The sequence below is a fragment of the Glycine max genome, chromosome 13 (assembly GCF_000004515.6).
Source record: "Glycine max cultivar Williams 82 chromosome 13, Glycine_max_v4.0, whole genome shotgun sequence".
In the NCBI taxonomy this organism is placed as follows: Eukaryota; Viridiplantae; Streptophyta; class Magnoliopsida; order Fabales; family Fabaceae; genus Glycine; species Glycine max.
This window is the reverse complement of record NC_038249.2, coordinates 33,614,984-33,638,134: the sequence shown is the minus strand read 5'-3', so window position 1 is coordinate 33,638,134 and position 23,151 is coordinate 33,614,984. Positions and strand designations below refer to the sequence as shown.

Genomic DNA, 23,151 nt, shown 5'->3' with positions numbered 1-23,151 from the left:
TTTAACCCACGAAGAGGAATCTTTTGCACGGAGCTAGTAAAGTTAAACAAAATTCCAAAATCTGATTATGTTCATGTCATGTGTCAACTTGTTGCGCACGTGAAGACGTATACATATACATACGGTGACCAAGTTGCTGATGCATATTGCATGGTATTCTCAATAAAACTAGTCTTGGATGATTGAGGTAAATCTTTCTTCAGACACGCTTTCCATCAATACTGGCCATTGACCAAAGATAGACCAGAGATTTCGCGGCATGAACACTATAACGAGAGGACCACGAACTCGTGTCACACACATTACCTTATTATTAATTTTAATTAATAATGTTTGATTTAAACCAGATAGTGGTAGAAGGGGTGTTTGATAGGGATAAATTTTTTATTTCCGGTGAATCATAATTCTTGAGAATTGTGTTTATAATGAATAAAATTTGTTTGTTTGATCAATAAGAATTTAGATAAAATTTTTAGGAATTAAAGAATTAAACATATTTTTACTAATTATTTTAATTATTTATCATATTATATAATTTAATAAAAAATAATATAATATTTTTACTATGATAAAAAAATAAACTAAGAAAAATAAGATTCTCATATCTCCATACGAAAACTCTTGTATGTAATTGATTAAAAAAATTCTTAGGAATCCTTATTTTTCAGAATTGTTATTTTTTTAAAATATATGAAAAATTATCTGATTCTCCTGAAACCAAAAACTTCTCTACTACCAAATAGAAGTTTTCTACTTTCCACTTTTCTTTCTTCCCCTGATCAAGTAGAGATTAAAATTAAAGCTATGTTTAGTATTTTGGAAACAATTGAATACAGTAATTACAAAAGGTTATTGTATTACTGAGATTTTTTTATGATATGTACACGATAAGAGATTTTAATTAAAAGGATCGAAATATTAGTAAGAGTGTAAAAAAAAAAAAGAAACATTAGTAAGAGTATTATCGAGTAACTCTACTAGCCCTACTACATTGCACGGTGCCCATTTGACCCAATGTCATGGGTGTAAAATTATATCTATATGCTTGTTTGAAAGTTCTTAAAACATTGTTATACATAAACAGTTGAAGGTAAGCTAAGCCAAACAATGTGTAACATTAACCTTTTTGAAATATTTCTTTTAAAAAAGGAGAAAGAAACAACACAAGAAAAGGATATATAAGAGTTACAAATAAGACATCATCAGAAACAAATAGCCTAAAGTTCAATTAAGGATGAAAAGTATAAATATTTGGCTACGGTATTCTTTAACCCAAAAATAAATTATAAAATGGGAACAAGTGAGAAAGCTTTTGTCCTTTTTACTTTTTCCTTCCATAAAAACAGTTAAATTCCTTTTGTAAGCTAATTTATCCGGCACATTCTTATTGGTTAATGCAACTCCATACCAACCGTAGAAATCAAGGTTCACGGATTATAAATATGTGGCTGTTAGGCCTCATTGCATCAATCAGAGCACCACATGGATTCATAATTTCATATCACGGCAAAACCTGAACAGGGATTTGTCATCACACGTGGGAGACTCAAGTTGGGGATATACCATTTAGAGATTTGTCCTCACACGGATGCATAATGAAGAATGTAGGAGTCAAAATGGGCGCCCCACTAATGAAAAATCTTGAGTTTAAAAAGGTGGAAAGGTTTTGCACAACAAGCACCAAGTGCAGTGCCACCAAAGGGATAAAAGAAGTTGATAGGTTGATGACATTGATGGCTCTTGGTTGCAATTTTATCCAATGATGGCTCTTGAGACTGAGAAAGACAAAAAAAAAAAAAGAAAAAGTGTAAAAGACCCACCACAAGGGCAAGCTCTGCGTGCAATCCTGCAATGTGCATATTCCATAATTTGGAGGCAGGAGCCTTTTTGGATTATTATAAGTCCTAAGACCCCCATCATGTGACACTTTTCATTGTTTCTAACTTCTAAGCCCAATTCACGAAGGTTCTTCTATACTACGGTTAGTTTGAACTTCTTAATAGTCCACCACGTGGTCCAAGTATCATTCAAGGCTTGCTGATCTGCTATGTATCTTTTTTAAGTGCTTGGCTAATGCAATGGTCAAATGATCCACGAGTCATTCAAACAATTCAGGAAATTTCCTTCTGCTTTCTTTGTAGTTCTTCCCGATTTTTCTTTTTGATATACGTGTTTAATTTGGCCAACTTAAGCTTAATCTGCACACAAAATAACAATTTCTTCAAAATTGGAAGATTTTTATTGGGTGGTTTGTGACCAACAAAGATGACTGCCAAATAAAACATTAGATTAAATTATATGACCCATTCATACATAAAATGCAAATATTCGAAACCGGGTTTTTTTTTTTTTTTTTGTCTTTCTAAATCTAAAGAGACAACATTGGATAAAAATACAAAAAATGACAAAAAAGTAAAATTGCACCAGCCGGGAATCGAACCCGGGTCTGTACCGTGGCAGGGTACTATTCTACCACTAGACCACTGGTGCTTTGTTGGAAAATGATAGACAAAGTATATTAACCTTTTAAATTCACTCATATATATATATATATATATATAAAATTATTAAATGAATCTTCATGTTTTTACAATTTTGCTTTGACAGATGCTTATTTGAGAAGTATCTCTAAGTATCTTTTCAAAATAAGCAATTTTTTTATTTTTAACTTCTGCTTATTTTTAAAAAATTATTTAAACATTTAAAAAATTACAATAAATACTTTTTTAATTAAAATAAGTGTTTTTCTTTTAAAAATAAAATTTACCCAAACCCACCCATTACCCTATCAATAACAGATTTACAACTGATTTGCATATTTCCATAGTCCCATCTTAGACTAATTAAGATGATACTGAGTTACTTAACAAATAGCAATGACGGAGGCAATAACATCAACATAAAATATTTTTGGAATTCAGTACATTATATTTTGCCTGCAGAATTAAAAAAGCAACCCTACTATCTACACAATCTAGGACAAACAGACAACTATGAAACATTTTATTAATTTAGTACTTTATTAACAAAGCAAATGGTTGGCATCAACATGCACAAGATTCTTTGCAGCATTTATGGACAAATGCATTCTTCACTATGTCTCACGAAGGTTGATTCACCAATTGTAGTTGAAGGGACTCAAGATTTTGTCTTAGCTCAGATAGCAGCTCAGGTGGGTCATCACACGCAGACAGATGCCCAGGAAGACATTGATCTAATTCCTCCTTCATCTTCATATGGTTCAACTTTTACTTCCCCATAATTGATTGGGATTAGAAAACCTATGCTTGCTTCCGCTGCATTATTCTTTCGATTCCTTCACTTGGCTAATAACTTCAACCAGTAATGTGGCTTTATCCATCTAAGAGTAACAATTGACCTACCAAATCAAAGTAATTACAAATGTTTTCTTAAAGAATAAGAAAAATTGTTGAAAATAAGTTAAATTATAATTTTGATTTTTCCATTTTTATAAAATTTTAATTTTGATCCTCCTGAGATTTTACTGTAACATTCTATGAATTTCTAGTATTAACTGATATAATTGATATTAGATAATATAACACATTTAAAAATGGGTTTATTAAAACATAAATATGATTATCATTTAATTAAATTAAGTAAAAATTAAAGAAAATCTGACAACCCCTTCTTCCCCCTCTTTCTCCAACAATCCCTCTACCTCCTATAGCAGCACCGCCTCTCCTCCGACACCTCCATCTCAAGCTTCTCCATGACACCCTTCCCAAAACTCTCATACCTTCGACTTCTCTGATATCTTCCCCTAAGGCTTTGTTATTGTTGTTGTTTATAAGTTGTAACGCTTAAAATGCTCCCCTGTAGCTTTGTTTGGAGACTACCTTCCTTTGCCTCTGCTTCAACTGCAAACAGAACCTTTACCTCTACCTTTATCTATATTGACATCTTCAAAGCTTGTTCATCTCTTGTATCTTATGACAGGTCATTCTATTCTCGTTCTACTTTAACAAGTATCTTATGGTCAGATCTTTTGTATAATCACAACTTGATTGAGTCTTGAGTCATCTTTTTACAATAAATCTTCATCTTGTTCACAAGTAAAAGTAATCTCAGAGGTTATTGAGGTAAAAAAAAAAAAAAAAGGAAGGGAAAAAACAATTCAACACTGAAACACATGATAACAGTATAAGTAGTCAATATATAGCACCAAACATCAAATAATCAGTAAAATATTTGCAATATTTATAAATGTTTGAAGAACTTTGGATTATATAACAAATATAATAGTTACATTAGTTCCTATTAAAATTAAAGAACTTTTTAAAATAAATTAATTATATCTCTGGGATTGTTTACCATGTGTATGCATTTCTCAAAAAAAAAATTCTGTTTTTTTTTGTTTTCTTTTTAAAACATTTATTGCTTTTTTTAGAGTGTACCTAACATGAATGGATGGAAGAAAATGCCCGACTTTTCATGTTGATGTCAAATCTAAATATAAATGTGTATTGCGTAAAAATGCATCACTTAATTATTTAGAAAAATAGGACTCTAAGACAATATGGTCAGTGTTGTTATAGAAACGAGCAATGGGGGCATGGTTGCCATGCATCTTCCTATTTAATCGTTCTTTGTGACTAATTATATATCTCAGTTTTGTGGTTCTGATTGCCCAATTGACAGTGCAATCTCAATTAGTCCGGGAGTATAAAAAAGAAGGAGCGAAAAAAGTGGGCTAAAAGAACAATTTCAACAATCAACAAGTAAAGGGATGAATGAGAACCTCACACATTAAACTGACCCATATTTTTATAAAAACGCAATCATCTCTTCCTTTAACACAGTAGTACATTCTCCTTTGAACCAAACCCTCATCCAAATTAACCAGCAAGCAAGCAGTATTTACAATGGCAAAAACTACAATCATCATCCTTGCCTCCACCCTTTGCTTCTTATCCTTCCTAGGCTCCGCTTATGCCCGAGACCGCTTCATGGTGGAGGGCACCGTTTACTGTGACACGTGTCGCGTCCAATTCCTCACCAAGTTGTCTGAGTTCCTTGAAGGTACTTGTTTCATACCAATGCACACATGTGACACATGAATTGTATATAATTTAAACTGCATTTTGTACGACACACGTACGACATAATATGGTGTAAAAATGTCACCATGCATAGGCCAATTTTAAATTGTCATTTGTGATTGCTAGTTTTTTTTTTACAAAAGTGATAGAATGAAAAAAAAAAAACCTAATATTATCGAATAAGATTCCAATGACATATTAAGACCACCCACTAAGTCTATCTAAAAGATTTAAGGAAATTTTGCTCAGTAACAACGTACTATATATTAAACTAGTCATTAAACAGGAGACATATAAAAATAATGGGAGTTTGTATCGAATTCTTAAGCACTTGTATAAATTAACCTGTGTTGACTTTATGGTTGCTAGTTTGTTAATACAATCTAATAACGCGTCACACTTTTATGATTGAAGAATTTCAGACAAACCATATAACTATAAGTGCACGCTTGCTTTTATGTACGATTAAGAGATAATAACGTTGAATATGGTGTAATATTGAAGGAGCTACCGTGCGTGTGGTGTGTTCACAAGTTGATAATGCGAAGAACGTGACATTCAGCAAAGAGGCAGTGACAGATGCATCAGGGTCATACAAAGTGGAGGTGGACGGAGACCACGAAGAAGACACGTGTGAGGTTACCCTCTTGAAGAGTCCAAGAGCAGACTGCTCCGAGGTTGATCAAGAGTCTCACCTTCAGCAAGCTGCAAGGATCAGCATCACCAAAAACAATGGAATTGTGTCCCCAATTCGCCAGGCCAACCCTCTTGGTTTCCTCAAGAAGGATCGTCTCCCTGGCTGCTTGGACCTCCTCAAGGAGCTTGGAATCAATGAAGATGGCACCCTCATCGCTTGAACAACCACGTTAAAGGGATCGATATAGCCATATAGGTATCCCTTTTTTTGTTATATTAATTATCTATTTAAGGATCTAGGGCTCAATCTTTTTATTTTCCTTTTCCCATTTTATATTTAATTAGGATCAAGATGTGAGTTTTAATAATCTATGAGCTTGTGCCTTTGGGGGGAGTTTTTCTAGACTTTAGAAGTCTCTTGAAGGATCCTCTCACTTGTACAACTCTCTCATTTTCGTATTTGGTGGAGTTTATATCACTAATCTCCGGCTGTTTCAATTCCATTCCTTTTGGATCATCTAATTTTATTTCAGCTCTATAGAACAAAAATAAGAAATAATAAGCGATTCTAATATTCTCATTTAATATGCTTTCTGATAACTTCATTGTAAAAAAAATCATATATTTTTTTAAATTAAAATAAATTAATTTTAATATAGTGTTGTTGTAAACCAATTAATCTTGAATTTGTTTTTAAAATGATTATTGTAAAAACTAATAATATATTGTCATATACATTTATAATTCGTGATTAAATAATAATATAAAATATCTTTAAACTATATTATATTATATTAAATTCAATAAAATAAACTATTAATATAAATGTTATGATTATATGTTCCCGTATAATAGTATCATACTGTTAGTGAATGTGTGGATCTCATTATGTACACACACAAAAGTTCGTTGCATATTTGGGTTTGCCCGAAAACAATGTGCATACATGCGTTTCATTTTTTCTCGACATGGGCCTGAGTGATTCGATGGCCATGTCATACAGAGAACTCTGCAAAACCATGATGGATATCCCTGCAGTGTAGGTGTAGCTCAAGTGATAGCTAGTGGAACGTGCAGTGGAAGAGGGTTTAAGGGCCCTAGCTACTATTACCACCTACCTCATTGTTATTCAAACCTCCCAAGACGTTGGCATTATTTTTGTTGCATATGTCCACCATGATACACAATTAATGGAAACAAGTTTATATTGTGTATGTGCATCAGATGCACAACTAAAATTTGTTTTTGTTGTGAGTATATATTATGCTAAACATACATAACAAAAACTTGTTTTCTTTGTTTTCTTTATGTAATTGGGAAAAACTATAATGGTGTGATTTAGTTTGTAATTGGGAAAATTTATAATTGTGTGTTTTATGTAACAGAATCTCTTGTTCAGTTTTCTAAAAACTAATTATTTTTCTTTTCTTTTTTTTCGATTGCTTGCTTACAAGGATTCACTCCTTTGTGATACTTGGCAGTCTTTCTTTCGTATAGTTATTTGATCTCATTTATGTCTTTCCTTCATATAGTTATTGTTATTTTTGCTTTATTGGATTGCATGCTTACAAGGATTCACTTCATTGTAAAAAAATACTTGTATTATATCTTAATATTATTAATTAACTATTAAATTGTGCATTTTAAAGAATTAGTTCTAATTTTATATATTTTTTGAATTTTTTAAGTTAGTTAAAATTAAAATTTGACAAATAAAAACACATTGTAATTCTAATCCAATTATGAGTTTGTTTTCAATTAAGAAATAAAGATAAAACTATAACTGAAAATAAAAATAAATAAATAAAAGACATTTAGATTCATGTGGTACAATTTATCATTTTTTTTATCAAATTGTTTATGATTTTTTATATTTTTATTATATTAAAATTTTCACTTAGTAATCATTGTTAATTTTACTTTTTATCCATTAACAACAATCATTTTAAAACTTTCCCAAAATTCATTAACTAGATTTACATGTGTTGGAATAGTATTGAGAATTGAAATTTGCAAAATAAAAATAACATATTTAAATTGATTGGACGAGAAGTATATTATTTGAACTTATTTTATTAAATGTTTTAAGTTCACATTTTAATTTTCTTTATTCGATTAAAAGATATAAAAAAAAGATAAAGTATATCTAAAATTTCTCATCTAAAATAACTCCAAATATTCAAGTTTATGGATATAATTTATAATTTCTTATAAACATATTCATGCTTTAAATATTGTCAAAATATCGCTTCAAAATTTTAATTCATAAAAATACGTAGTTATAGTAATTATAATGAATACAATGAATATATACTTTGACTAAATCATTCAATTAGATTTTATATGAATTTTGATTATATTATATATGGCAATCAATTTATTAAATCTAATGGAATGTTTTTAATTACAATAATCATTATCTTGTTTCTAAAAATATTTTTTAGCATTTTAATAAAAAATTTATTCTATTGTCATATTTTTTAAAAAATATTTCTTGTCTTATTTTTTAAAATTTAAATATGATTTCTTAAAATTAATTGATAATATTAATATATATTTCTTGCCTTATTTTTAATTTAAATGTGGTTTTTTAAAATTAGTAAATAATATTTCAAATTGTAAAAACCCTGCTTGAACACTCAAATTTTATTTTGTTTCATCCATCATTTAATTTGGGTCCTAAGTATAATGATTAAGGATGAAAAAAATGGAATGACAAAATAAAAATTTGTACCCATAAATAAAATCTACTACAAATTGAAAATAAATAGTTGAATGAGAGTATACTTACGGTAAAAAAAGATTTTCTCTACTTGCTTCTTATTAATAGGACATGCTCCAGTTGTAATTTGAAAAAACTTAAATAACTTTAATTACAATATAATCAAGTTGATCTAATTTAATTTTAGTATATATAAAAAAATAATTCAAAATTATTTTTTTTAGTATAAATAAATGTTTATTTTATTTGTTTGTATACATTAAAAAAAACAATTCAAATTTGTTTGTATAAATTTATTTTATTTTATTAAAATATTTTATTTTAATAAATATTCACATATGGTACATATACTTACAAATATTTATAAAACTCATTCATTCATTAATGCTCACTTAAAAAATAATATTAGTGCAAATATGAGATATAACAAACATGAGATGTCTTTTCAACTTTTTCTAATGAGACCATGACAAGAGACTATTATTTGAGACAACATTGTGTCATTATCATTCATAATACACAATTTAGTTCACACAATATCAAAATTTGCATAACTAATAATTAATATTTTATACAATTACATTTAAGAATTATCATTTAAGTTATCAATTTATATATATATATATATATATATATATTAAAAATACAAATATCACTATAATATTAAAAAAATAAGCATTATCGTACTTAATTCAATAATATTATTAAAATTTGTGGTCTTTTTAATCATAAGTATTCAAATAAATACATTAAGAAGTTTACATATTAACAAAAGATACATTTGTCTAAAAAATTAATATTAAATAACAATTACAATTATAATAATAAAACATTAATTTCTAGTGCATTACGTGCATCTACATAATAATTGTAGTAGTGGAAAAATAAAATTTTGAGTAATACATTAATATGGCAATTTTAGAAATTAAAATAACATTTTATAATTTTAGAGACTAAATTTATCAATAATATTAATTTCATTATTTAATATGTTATTCTAAAAAATTGTATTTAAAAACGAAAATTGAGTTAAATCATAAGAAGGAACGTGTAAGAACCTATTGATAACATGACATGAACAAAATCAAATCTAAAACTTTATCGACGGATGATTTATTTTTTTTGTATGCCGACTTTTATTCACAAGAACTTGAAGCTTGTATAGTATATGTCTAATGAGTAATGACTCAGAGCATATATGATGTGATCGACAACTCACAAAAGGATATAAAACTATGTGCAATAATATGTTAATTCATAAGGGGACCTGTAATTTAACGTCATATTCCATTTCAAACAGTTTTATCTTATATCAATTATATGTTTTGTCGTCATTAATTAGATAAAGGAATGTGATTCCGGAAAGAAATTATTATTACAAGAAAAAAAAAATTAAAATGACGGCGCTAATTTTATAAACCCGTGCATCTAATCAGATAAAGCATTATTAAGTAAATATAAAGTAAGTATACGCTTTCTGCATAAGTAATCGAGAGCAAATCAAGAAGAAAAGACTAAGCTAAACGCAACCTAAATTAATTAAACTCTAAGATGTCGACGGTTAAGTACATAGCTTAATTATACAAATGGACTTTAATGGTTGTTGATGCAATGATCTTTATTCAAAGAAAAGAAAAAGACAAAGACAACTTCAACCACAACTACAATTATTATTTTTATAACCAGAAGTAATTTTCCTTCTACTGGATGCTCCCCCCCTCCTTTTTATAAAAAGATAGTTTCAATTACTCTCAACTCTTAATTAAGGAAAGTGTCGAATCAATTGTCTCAATAATTTTTTATATTGGTTTTTTAAGACCGATCAACTCTATAATATATTTTTAGGATCAACTTTTGGTGATGTAGTTTATCCTTAAAAAAACACAATTTTATATAATATATCATTAACGCATGCTATCAAAATCACAAAACGAATCTCATTAAATATTTTAAATTATAAAAAAAATAAAGATGAAATACCCTTTTCAATATGATGCCTATTTATCGATAAAAGAATTTCCAGTTTTACGTCATAGCTAGTTATAAAGTATAATATTGGAATCTTGGTTAATTTTGTTCTTCCCAAATTGGAAATTCTTTCTTGAAAATTGATTTGGTAAGGTTTATTGGCCGGCCGGCCTCTAGAACAACCACAATATGTAGAAGACTATAGTCGATTCCGTAATTATTGAAGACGAGAGAAAAAGGGGAATAAATTAAATGCTTAAACGACAATTTGCACTCAAATATTCGTGTTTTGATGTTTACTTTTTCAATTCTATATCTCTTTGTCCTTTGACCAACATTTCATCTATATCTGCATCTGCATATATATATACATCAATTTCGTGGATCGCAATCATGTCACAGCTAATGTGTAACCCACTTAACCAATTATCATGCCTTAAAATTAACCTGCTTATGAACAATGGACTTGAGTTTCCAGGAAAAAACTAATCTCGGCATATATATCTCACGTCTTCTCATAGTCGAACATCATCGATATTGATTAGCCGCGGCATTTTTTTAGGTGTTCACATCATAATTTCTCAAGGCACGCTTTGGTCCGTCGTTGCTCAGGTCTTTTCTTCTTGTTTCATGATAATTCCAAGTTGTGTTTTCGTAGATGATTTTATTGACCTTGATGCTGAGCTGCACAAACAAACAGTTCTTTGAAGATATTTTGGACCGTGCAATAAAAAAAATAGCTCAAGATTAATTAACGGTTCAAAAGTCATTTCAAGGGGAAGGGAAAAAAATTCCAATTCATAGTCTTTGAAGGAGTGTGAGAACTCTCTTTTATATAAAAAATATAAATTTAAGTTATTTATTTATAGGAGAAAGAGAAACCCCATAAAAAGTTAATTATTTATATATGAATGATTAATATTAAAAAATATTTAATAATTAAATAATTATTTAAAGAATATATATCTTTTTAATATTAATTATTGAAATATAATTCATTTGTTTAAGATTTATAATTCTAATTACAAGAGCCCCCATCTATATATACACATTTAATATGTAAATAAAGGAAACTAAATAAAGATTCACCAATTTCACTCTATCTAAAAGGTAGATAGTGATGCATGAACATATACTTTGAGAGAAAGATAGAAGGGAGATAAGATAATCATGGTATAGTAAGAAGAAATAAATATTGAAAAAGTTATTCGGTTGTCCAAATATAATTATTTCTCCAATGAGATAAAAGAAAATATTGTTTTGATTTTTCAGTGTTGTATCAATTTTTAGTCTCTACAGCTTAAAGTATTTTATTTTGTAATTTTTATTCTTTTTATGTTACTCTCAAGAGACACATAATGTCATTTAAATTGAAAGTAAACTAAACAAGATGCATTGCATTCATTTATAACTATATATAAAAGAAATATGATGTTTTAGTTTACATATTTTATACTCATTATATCACTATATATAATTACATCCATAAGTTTATATGAGAGCTAAGATGAAATGTTTTAAAGGAAAAGTTATTGCAAAACTACATTTATCAAAAGGTAAATAAACCAAGAATATTTGAGCAAACAAAACACAGGTAAAAAGAGCATGAGAAGGTAACCACGAACCTGAGGTGATCCTCTGCCGCTTGGCCTGAAAAATCTGCCGGAAACCAGTGTTGGGCATGGCAACGTGTCCCTGACCCATCTCAAACTTGTTTTCATCTTCAGAAGTACTTTCATAGACACCGGCTCCATGGCACGGTGACTTAACCTTCCGGCGACCGGCGCCCACCGCGACGTTTCGGAGGGCCCCACCAGCCGTCCAGTACCTCTGGCAGCTCTTGCAGAAATGCCTTGGCTGATTAACGTTGTAGTTATTGAAGTAACAGAACTTAGTTTCCATGCTCTTGCATCTCGGACAGGGTATTATCTTCTCTGCTCTCTTCTCCACCCTCTCATATTCGCTTCCCTTTTCTCCTTTGTTTACTTCCCCACGGTTCAATGTAATCATTGCACCAAACAGCTTAATCCCTTGAGACTCCTCGGCCATTTCAGAGAGAGGGAGAGAGAGTTATTCTTAACTGAGAAGGTTTTGGTTGGCGTTGAGGGAGGAAATATTAGTATTATGGAAGTGCTTTTACATATAGGGAGATATATAAAGTGAAAAGTGTTTGTTAGTTAGTACAATCATAAACCATGGCATAAAATCCATGTGGTACGCGCCAAAAACTATACTTAGGTGGGGTATAAAGTGCCTTGTCAACACTAAAGAAAAAAGAGGAAACGTCTGAGGGTACTGCACAACTAGTAGAAAGCTTAGCCCATCATCTTTATTTTCTTGCAAAGTTACTTAATGTCACGAGAGAGAGAGAGAGAGTGTGTGTGTGTTTGTGTAGTACTAGCTAGTTGCTTCTTTTGATAATTAAAATTATCATTAAGTGGATGGATTAATTAAAATAAATATAGTTTAATCAGTATTGATAGTCTCCTATTCGAATTTTGAATATATAATTGTATCAAAAGAAAATAAGATTCTTAATTTTTATACTCAAAATATTTTACAAGACAGAAGAATTAATTAACTAAAAAGATTTGAACTTTTTTACAGAGATCAAAGCGTTTTTAGGTATGTCTTTTTCTCTTTAAGATTTGAACTTTTTTAGTCTAATATGTGATATGACAGTTTAATTTTTATTATGATTATTTTTCATTTGGTAAAAAAAAATATCTTTCTCTTTTTAATGTAAATCTAATTGTAATATATTACTTAACTACAAATCCATTTTTATTTATCCACTGCAATTAGTCTAAGTTATCATCATGCAGTGCCAAAATGTCTTCAACGTGGGGCCAATCCAGATAGGTCGCTTGCAAAGTGTTAAAAGGTAGTGGAAAGGGGATGCATGTACTTGTTGCATAATATATATGTCTGCAAGAAAGAAGAAACTTGTTCTAGTGAAATTCTTCAAGTATTCTATTTTAAAAAGTAAGGTAGCTCAAAGATCTTACTAGCTAAAAAGTATTGCCTTTTCTCTTTCCTATTAGTTTCCCTAAAATAATTGAAGAACAAGACTAAAGGCATGTCGAATATTAAGTTTGCTTCAGACGTCAATGGCTTAATGCAATTGGTGTGCATTCTCCTATTTGTGTACAGTGTGCCACATGTGTGTGTGTGTGTATATATATATATATATATATAGTATGTACAAAGGTCCAAAAGGATATGTACCGACGAAGCTATGAAGAAATTAATGGACGTTCGCTCGAAAAAGATATAGCAAACAAGATGTTCATAAAAGTAATTATTACTAGACAGATTTATTCATTGTTTACACAAGTTATATAGAAGTGCTATGATGTGCTATTTGGAGCTGCCGTTGGTTCTCCTAACTCACTGTATTCTGACGTTAGCCATATATATAGCTGATTTTCACTTGATCTAGAATTTTAATACCCACCCGCGTGGTTGGTTCTAAAGCATGGTGTCAGTTTATAAACATAAAAGTTGGTTGTTTTATGAATTGAAGGAAAACAGAGGAGAGTTCTCTTTTTATTTTAACATACAAGTTGGTTGTTTAAGTCCCATAAGGTTATTATGCCTCACAAGTTATCTTTTCGAGTGCTTAATACAGCTATTTTCTTAGAACTTGAGAGTTTAATAAACTTCAAATAATCTTGTGTTTGTTAATCTATTTGTTCGGTGATTAATCAAATCGATTTTGAATTCAAATAAATAATTTGTCAAATTTTAAATCAAATAAAATATAGATAAATCTATCTCAATCAGTCGCATGCACATTCCCAACTTAAAAGTTCTTAATATGAAATCTGTTGGAATTGACGTGAGATTCTATCATTACATCTCCTATACGATTTTTCTGCCTTTCTTAAAAGTTAAAACCACTCCTATCTGTTTGGTCAATTAAAATTCGTAATATTTTCGAGTCAATTTCTTATTCTTATATAGTACTACTCTGATTTTAATCAATACAAAAGCAATGAGTGCAAAAATATGCAAATGTAAATCTACTAAAAAATACAAGACCATTCAAAGAATGTAAAAAAATAATATATTTTTTTCTTAAATATATTTTTAATCTCTCAAATTTGATAAGACTTAAAAATCAGTCAAATAATTAGGTGAGAATATGATAAAATCATATTTATGCTTTACAATTTGTGAAAGAAATTAATTTGATTAAAATGATGATAATGTAAAAGATTTGTATACTCTCATCTAATCATTTATTGTTATTTATGGTTATATTATTGACTTTTGTTTATTTTAAAAATCATATCTAAAATAATTTCAATTAGTTGATAGTGTAGTATCTGCAATGTATGAAAAATTAAACTTGAGAAGAAGAAAAATCCTTGGAACAAATTAAAATCGAGGAGGAGTACATGCTTTTTGGTCAAGCAAAAACAAGCTTACAGTATGAACTATAAATAAGTTTGGTAAGGAGAAAGAAAATGACATTTTACAACAACAATTCGCATGCCCTGATCTGGTTTGTTGCAATGGGATAAAGATCATGTGTTTATCTCTCATGCATGTGAATTGGGAAAATAAGTAGTCTAGATATGACTTTTTGCGAGTTCTGAAAAGGTAGAAGAGTACGTATGCGGGCCAGCATATTATGCAATTAATTTTCAGTGGATAGATATTGATTGAATAAAGATACATGCTCCTAATCACATTTGGTTTTATACAGTAACACTATTACATATCACACCAAAGCCAACTTTTCAGGTCCGGATGGGGTTTGTTGCTTCCTTTTCCATGAAATCAAATTTTAGTGTGTGGGTCAATTTCCCTTTTGGTACGCAACACTTAATTTTAATGATTTGTTATGCCGTTTCTTTACCAAAGGAATCTTTATATTATCAATTCAAAAGTGATCTCATTTCCAACTCATTACTCTATTTTCTAATTGTAATGCAGACAAAGAAGCACCAATTTGCTTTATTCTATTGATTGAAAAAAAAACGCGATTTTTCTTTGGGGTGCTTTCGAAGTCTTTCTGTATATTTTTTTCCCCCAAGCAAAGGTCGTGCCCACAATTTAAATATCAAAGACAATTACAGCTTAATTCATATGTTTTTCTACTAAAACAAGGGAAAAATTTTCAGCCATTGTTGAAATCCGATCCAAAATCAAATTCATCATTCTTCTTTTCAATTTGTTATTGTCGTATTTTTCAACTAAAACAAGGGGAGATTTTGGCACTATATTTACTATTTGTGCTCTTATAACTGTGTGAATCTTTTAAAATATCTCTCATGTTTTAATTAAGAGGAATGATAGTAATATTTTTTTAATACTGTTTGCTAAAGCGAAAAGGAAGATGTGAGGAGGGAAAGCCACTGGGAAAGACATTTTAACATTTTAACTATGTTGACACCTCAACCCCAACAATACTTAAACCACGTACCTCATAATATCATTAATAAGAATAGTAACAAAACACTTGGGAAAAGTCAAACCTTACCCAAGGAAACAGAGCTATTTGAATCTATATAATGAGATCCCATTTCTATACCAAAGGAACTCCTGAGAAATGAAATTAGGTTATACCATTTTTTATTAACCGTTACCATTTATTGAGAAATACAAAATCATGACGAGACTCATCAAATAAAATGTGAGTTTATAGTCATAAATTTTATATTTCTAATAATTTCAATCAATACTAAAATTTGTGTTTAAAAAAGTATGCTAAAAAATATATTACTAATACTTCTATTAATTAATTGGCTTAATCAAAACTCTATAATATTTTGCTTTTTCAATTTAGCACTTTTGTATGCCTATCCACTCAGATATGTTTCATGATGGGCCCATGTTATTGACCACTTCAAAAAATCATTTGTATTTTCCTTTTAATCTTAAAACTATAAATTAAATTATATCTAAATGATTTATATTTATAGTTCTCATTTGATAGTTTAATATTTATATTTATAAGAAAACTAGAGATAAGGATGTATAAAATATTATATTTTTTGATAGACAAATTAACATGTATGATAAGTTGATTGACTTTTATAATAATCACATTAAAAAACTAGACCTATCATAATTTCTAATTAGTTGACAAAATAATTTTTTTTATTAAACTCATAATTAATTGAGGGGTGCCTGTAAAATGGGGGGAGAGTAATGGGAAGAGGTGTAAAGAGGGGGTACCATAGGAATTTCACAAAAATAAAGGGTGAGAAGAGGAGGAAAGGGTATGTGTATAGCAAGGGCTGTCATGGAGGGTGCATTGGGGCTAAAGGCTCCTGAGTTTAGTGACTTTGGGTTAAAAGATTTTTAGGCCAAGCGGCCCAACATTGTAGCATGCCACTTGCTCCACTTTTTTTATTTTATTTTTTCTAAAATAAGATGTTACACCGTGCGTGTGTTGTTCCATGATCGAACTTCCTCGATTTTGCTTTTCCAACAAGTAATTGAGAGTGGATTTTACGAACTTTAGCTAATTTTTTACGTTTTATCTCTACTTAAAGAGGGAAGTTAATTGCATGCAGAAAAAGAAAAAGGAAAAACCTAGTGAGGCCAACTGATATTGAGGGTTCAAACTCGGAATTTTGTACAGCATGGACATCCACATGGGCCATGGGCTTTCCCTTTAATCAAGTGTTTAGCCTTATGGGCATCCAAATCATCCCCAACACTTGAAAATGTGGATCACACATTATTATAGCAGATTTAGAAAATTGATTCAGAATGATAAAATTTGACTAAAAAATGGGAAAGAAGAAGAAGAATTCAATAAAAATAATTATATATACTAAATTTTTCCACAAGTTTGTAAATCATTTCACTTTCAATTTATTTATTTTATCAAAATTAATTTTACATAACACAGTCACCCAAACATATGTTATATTCAGAAAAAGGTTTACAACCTTTCCTTTTTCATCATATGGAGCAAAAACTCATTCCACGTATCAACAGGGCCAGGCATGCACCAATGAACGCAATCGTTGACGCTCACATTTCTATCCAAATTGTGGCCATATTTATGAGGATGTCCATCAGGCCTCATAAGCATCACGCCAGTTATATTCATCAACCCAAAACGCAAACCTTTCTCTCTCGCTTCCTTCTCTGCAGCAGTGAATTCCTCCACTTGTGTCTGATAAAATTCATCCAAACCATAAGGACGCAAAAACGCACTTTCTTCCCTTGTAACAGGCAGTGTTCTATTACAACCCCCTCCTTTATTCCACTCCCCATTCTCAAAATGATTCGGCGAATGAGTCACCATAAACACCACCCCCTTGAACCCTTTAAGGTTTATAACGGTTCTAAAAGCTGTTCGGAATGCGTGTCTGTATCCGTACAAGTTTAGAGGGTCTTCCATCAGGTTATGGCACTTTTGACACCCTACAACATGGCCGTTTTCGTAGAATGTCAAGGGTCGGAAGAACCATTGTCCTCCTGAGAAAATAACGTAGTCGAAATTTTCAATGTGGCTGGCCCAAGCTTTATCTGCTTCATCCACGTATAGGTTCTCGGCGTTGGAGAAAGAAGTGTCGTTGAGGTATGTTTGACTTGATTTGACTAGAAAGGGGGACCATAATATTGTAACAGTGAACTTGTAATCAGCATAATACCACCATTTGAAATATTTGTCGTCGTTTGATGTATATCTGGCTGTAATGTCTTCAGGACGAGCAACCTGAAATAATAGTTGGAATGATCATGCAATTGACCAAAAACATTGGGTCCCCAACATACGTATTTGCAGCATGATTAAAGGGTAAATATGCCAATTAGTCCTTAAATATGTTATAATTTTAATTTTAAATTGCAATTTATTTATATGTACCAATTAATTCAGCTGGCTAAATTAATTTATAAAACTCCTATAACGACGTTGATCCTTCTTGTATACGTCAGACTTGTAGATATGCTGTGAGTTGGCTCATGGCTGAAGCTTTTTATATTTCTTTTATCTATTGTTCAAAAAAATATAACCTTATAAATATAGTCTTTTATAACAAAACACTTACATCTTAAATCTTTTTTCTCCTCTTCTATTATTAAAAACAAGAAATATATAGTCGTGTTTGTCTCTCAGTTTTACCCTGAATGGAGAGTAAATTAGATAGGGTGTAAAAAAGCATACCACGTGAATTGACATATTTTAGTTTATAAAAGAATAATCCTAAAATTCAAACCAGTCCCCAGTAAAATATCACAAGTAAAATTCTTTAGGTTTCCCTTTCATTTCAAACAGTTAATAATATTGGAATTAAAAGGTGAATTAAGCTAGGTAGTATTTCACCTTTTAAAAAATAATCATTTTATTGAATTGCCATCACGAAGTTAATTAGACAGCAAATTAAAGGAACCGGATCCATGCATATTGGAACAGAGCACTCTTTCTTTAAATATATTTGTATAAATTTGTGATTTTTTAATAAATTTTAGTTAATAAAATAAAACTATTTAAAAGAGGATGTTTTTTTTTTTTAAAGGGTTTAAAAGATATATTATTAGTATTTCATTTAGTCAAAAAGCAAAAAGGTATTATTGATAAGCTATACTTACACTATTTAGGAGACACAACAATGACTCCATCTGGTTTCTCCCAATTGAGTCTCCAACAAAAGCCATGGACTTTCCCCGAACAAGCTTCAGAAACTGTTTGGCATCAAACAGTGGAAGCTCACATTCGTCAGGTTTCCATCTCCATTTTAGGAACTCTCTGTCGGGTCTCCCATGCATGAAGCAGTTTTGCTTGTACGTTATGAAAGGGCAGCTTTCATTACTGTAGTATGGCCCTTTGGAATGAGGCACCCAATTTCCTGAAAATATGTTGCAGCTAAAGTTTTCTGTGCTTTCCACGCTGCTTCCATATAGATAAGAATATGATTCGTTTAAGTTTGTGATCAGAAGTAGTATCACCACCACCAGAAAAGTGAATGGTAGTAGGAACACCCCTTTGGGAATGTTTCTTGCTGCATAATTGTTTTTCAGAAGCTCCAATACCTCGATTTTCATGCTTGTGATCAATAAAAAATTTAACTTAGAAAGAAAAAATAAAACTACAATTGTGTTGAATAGCTGATACGTAGAAAACTACTAATCCACTCCGAATATGTTTATATATAGTAGCTACCATAGTGTCGGTCCTTGTTCCTTGAACAAGGCTCCAATCCTAGCTTTAATTAATGGCGCAATTAAAAGTTAATGAAATGAAACACTATATCATCATATTAATAAAATTTGTGATAGGTTAGTTGGACCTGTCTTGGTGTTTTACAGAGCAGCCATCTGTACCGAACTGTTAGGAGAGAAAAATAACAATAATAATATACTTGACACATGTAGAAGGAGAATATCGAGGATCTTGCTTGTACTTTTATTACGGTGTTTGGTTTTATTTGATTAGGTTCTCTGTCATGTCATTAATTATATTAATTAAACTTTGATTATATACTCAAGTACTCAACCAACAAAGGGTTGACAGGATTTTAATTTTGTAGCAAACAAAAGAGTTTATTAGTTTTAGGGGATAAGAACCATGGGCATATGCGGATCTGGAGTCATCGTGTGACCGTCAACAAAATTACTAACGTTTATAAAAGATAATAACTGAAGGACCCTATTTGAGACTTGAGAGTTATTAGGAGTCATATAAAAGCAGCAACAGGACATGAAGATAACTCGATAAATGTCCCGTGGTGAGTTTAGTCGTTGAGTGTGGGACACTAGAGAAGGAAATAAAATGTCAGAATCAGCCCACCAGTTCACGTAACACTGACTTTAACTTAATAAAATGTGATTTAATTCCATTAATTTGATGTAGAAATTAAGGCTATTAAAAAACTTATGGGTACAAAGTCTATTTATTTTATTTAAGAATTAAATTCATGCTTTAATATCTTTTTTTATTATAGTCTTTTTAAAAGTATTTTATATTATTTGATTTTTTGGCACTTTTTTTGTTGTTGCCTAACTACCGTTAACTACTAAGGTGCCTAATCGAAAGATGCCTAGGCACACTACATCAGACATGTCACTTTATAAATTTTTTATTAATCTCTCTAAATATATTCTGTTTTTAATTTAGACTCTATAAATATATCCCTTTTTTTTCATCTCCCCTTTCCCCTTCCATTTTTGTCTCCATTACAACCACCATCTCCTTCCTTATCAACACCCAAATTACCAAGCTAAAGGCGTCATCTTCCATGACTTAGCTATTCTCGAATTTCTTTAAGTGAAGGTGAATGACATGGAGTTCAAGGCCTGGTTTGATGGAGCCACTGCACCAAGGATTTCTTCATCATCAGAGACCAAATGCAGGCACACACCAAGGGAAAACAAAAGGGTTATAGTAATATTTGGATATGTGGCGGAAGGTGATGCTTTCTGAGTTGCTTTGAATTTGTTGAAGTTTTTATACTTTATTTGAAATTGGAATCCTCTTTGAGTTGACATCGAGAATTTATTATGTGGGTTGAAATCGTATTGTAATTTGGTCTAGAAAAAAATTCTTACTTGCGTTCTGGTTTCCCAAAAGCATATCTACATGTGAAAAAAAATTGTTTTTCTTTTGGCAGCATTTTTATTTTCCTACACATTAAGTCCTGCGTATGTGGGTATACAATTTACACTTATTGTAGAAGTATGAACATATGAAGGAACTTAACCAGAAGGGCATACTCGCATGCACATGGATTCAGTGCCTATTGATATGTGACATGTGTCTAAATCTAATTCATCCCATAATAAAGACCCATCTAATTTACCTTCTGCTAAAGAGATTGACTAATTACAAGTTTGTAGTTTCTACTACTGTATTCTCGGGGCAAGATAATTATGCACTTGAAAAACAATAGTATAATTTTATTGAAGGAGATGACCTTATTGAAAAAAGATTTATCCAATGGATTGGATAGCAATAACTAACTAAGCATGTGTTTACCAAGCTCTCAAGAACTCAATTAAAATTAGAGTAAAATGTTATTTTGTCCCCCAAAAGATAAAAGTCTGTTAATGAAAGATAAAAATTGTCAAATACAGTTTTGAAAAACTAGTTCCTCAATCAAATTAGTTTTCACATACTTTCATTACTAAACACTAATGGAAAGCAAGTCTCGCATAGTCGCATTAAATGTCCTGGTGGAGGTTCCATTGGCATGAAAACACAAATAAAATGTCATTCTAGATCATAAAAAAGACTGGTGATGGAAAAAGCAAGAATGAGGCTTTGCTTCCTGCCAAACACCATTAGTCCATTCCAACTATAGCTCACTATTTTTCACAGTATCGAAAATGTCCTCATATATTTGTTATTGAAGACCTAAAATTTAGTTCACAATTTGACTATTAGTACCTGCATGAAATTAAAAGAGGTGGTAATGACTTGTAAATGAATGGGAACCTTTGAAGCTGATTCTACTATGATTCTTGTAAATCCAAGAGTCACAGCAATCCTAAGACCGTGGTATATATTATATACACCCCAAAGTTCTACACCAATAAAATTGAACACTGACATGAGTTACATGAAAAAGCAAAAATAGAACCTTCACGGCTTCATGGTGCATGGTGTCTGAAAAAAACACCACCACAACCCAGCGCAATCTTGAAAAAAATATTTGGGTGTCAAATTCATTCCTTTAAATCATAATACAGATCATAACGTGTTACCATTTTCCCCTTCCAATTTCATGACATAGAGCAAAAACTCATTCCACGTGTCAATTGGACCTGTCATGCACCAGTGAACACAGTCATTGATAGTCACATTTTTATCAACTACTTTCCCATATCTACAGGGGTGTCCATCGGACCTCATAGCCATTACATCAGATATATCTATCAAACCAAACCCCAAACCCTTTTTCCTTGCTTCCTTAAACTCCTCAGCTTGTATCAGATTCAATGTCTCCAGAATATCCCCATTTTTATACACCCCTCTTTCGTCCATGCTAAAGGGCTTTGTTCTGTTACAAGTCCACCCTCATTCCACAACCCATTCTCAAAGTGTTCCGGAGAATGGGTCACCAAAAAAGTCAACCCCTTGAACCCATTAAAATCTCTAACAGTTCTGAAAGCCGTTCGGAATGCCCTCTTGCATCCATAGAGGTTAAGCTCTGTCATGTTCTTGTCGCATCTTTGACATCCAACAACTTCCCCATTTTCATAGAATATCAATGGTCCGAAGAACCATTGTCCAGTCACATAGTCAAAATTTTCAATTTTACTTCCCCATGCTGTATCTGCCTCATCTAGATAAAGCTTCGTGGCTCTGCCGAAAGAACTAGCACTGGGATCAGCATCAACGGATTTGACTAGAAAGGGAGACCACAACATCGTATCAGTGAAATTGTGAACGGCACTGAACCACCATCTGTAAAAATGTCATTTTTTTTATGTATATCGTTAGAATTCTTTATTCCAATCACCAACATCATAATATTATAAAATAATTATATTAGTTATTTATTATTAGTGTGTTTTATTTTATGTAATTAAAGAATTCATTAAACAACTAAATCAAGGGATATAAACTTAAATAAGAAAATGTCAGTGGTTCATTAAGGGATAATGAGAACCTAAAAAGGTTATGGTCCACCGTATCAAACCATCACATATTATTTCTTCTCTCCTCATCTGAAGACAAAGGTCTCATTAAAGAATAAAAAGATTTCGGTTGAGAAAGAACCATGAAGTCACCGATTATACTGTTAATCGATTATCTGTTTCGTAACAGATCCTAAGAAGAGTATATAGATC

General features: G+C 30.9%; 3 protein-coding genes, 1 non-coding gene and 1 pseudogene across 5 annotated transcripts; 1 reads left to right on the top strand and 4 right to left on the bottom strand.

Annotated features, from left to right (window-relative positions):
• Positions 1 to 2,419: 2,419 nt before the first annotated feature.
• TRNAG-GCC (transfer RNA glycine (anticodon GCC)) lies at positions 2,420 to 2,490 on the bottom strand. Its single transcript has one exon. It is a non-coding gene; the product is annotated as a tRNA-Gly (tRNA).
• Positions 2,491 to 4,808: 2,318 nt separating this feature from the next.
• Positions 4,809 to 6,241, top strand: LOC100813291 (olee1-like protein). The gene is made up of 2 exons (XM_003541657.4): positions 4,809 to 5,043; positions 5,568 to 6,241. Exons 1-2 carry the CDS (start codon positions 4,887 to 4,889, stop codon positions 5,918 to 5,920), a joined length of 510 nt encoding a protein of 169 aa, XP_003541705.1. The 5' UTR covers positions 4,809 to 4,886; the 3' UTR covers positions 5,921 to 6,241.
• Positions 6,242 to 10,676: 4,435 nt separating this feature from the next.
• On the bottom strand, positions 10,677 to 12,718 carry DOF10 (dof zinc finger protein DOF1.5-like). 2 transcript variants are annotated; one of them, XM_006593341.4, is made up of 2 exons: positions 12,015 to 12,718; positions 10,677 to 11,068 (listed from the first exon to the last, which is right to left on the bottom strand). In XM_006593341.4, exons 1-2 carry the CDS (start codon positions 12,436 to 12,438, stop codon positions 10,998 to 11,000), a joined length of 495 nt encoding a protein of 164 aa, XP_006593404.1. In that variant the 5' UTR covers positions 12,439 to 12,718; the 3' UTR covers positions 10,677 to 10,997. The 2 variants fall into 2 exon arrangements, with proteins under 2 accessions (XP_006593404.1, NP_001239867.1); NM_001252938.1 differs by having other exon boundaries at positions 11,054 to 11,073; positions 12,015 to 12,438.
• Positions 12,719 to 17,203: 4,485 nt separating this feature from the next.
• On the bottom strand, positions 17,204 to 19,489 carry LOC100812752 (protein trichome birefringence-like 19). Its single transcript, XM_003541656.5, has 2 exons — positions 18,952 to 19,489; positions 17,204 to 18,076 (listed from the first exon to the last, which is right to left on the bottom strand). The coding sequence occupies exons 1-2, from the start codon at positions 19,402 to 19,404 to the stop codon at positions 17,294 to 17,296; spliced, it is 1,236 nt and encodes a 411-aa protein (XP_003541704.1). The 5' UTR covers positions 19,405 to 19,489; the 3' UTR covers positions 17,204 to 17,293.
• Positions 19,490 to 22,048: 2,559 nt separating this feature from the next.
• On the bottom strand, positions 22,049 to 22,740 carry LOC100812209 (protein trichome birefringence-like 19; annotated as a pseudogene).
• Between the last annotated feature and the right edge of the window lie 411 nt (positions 22,741 to 23,151).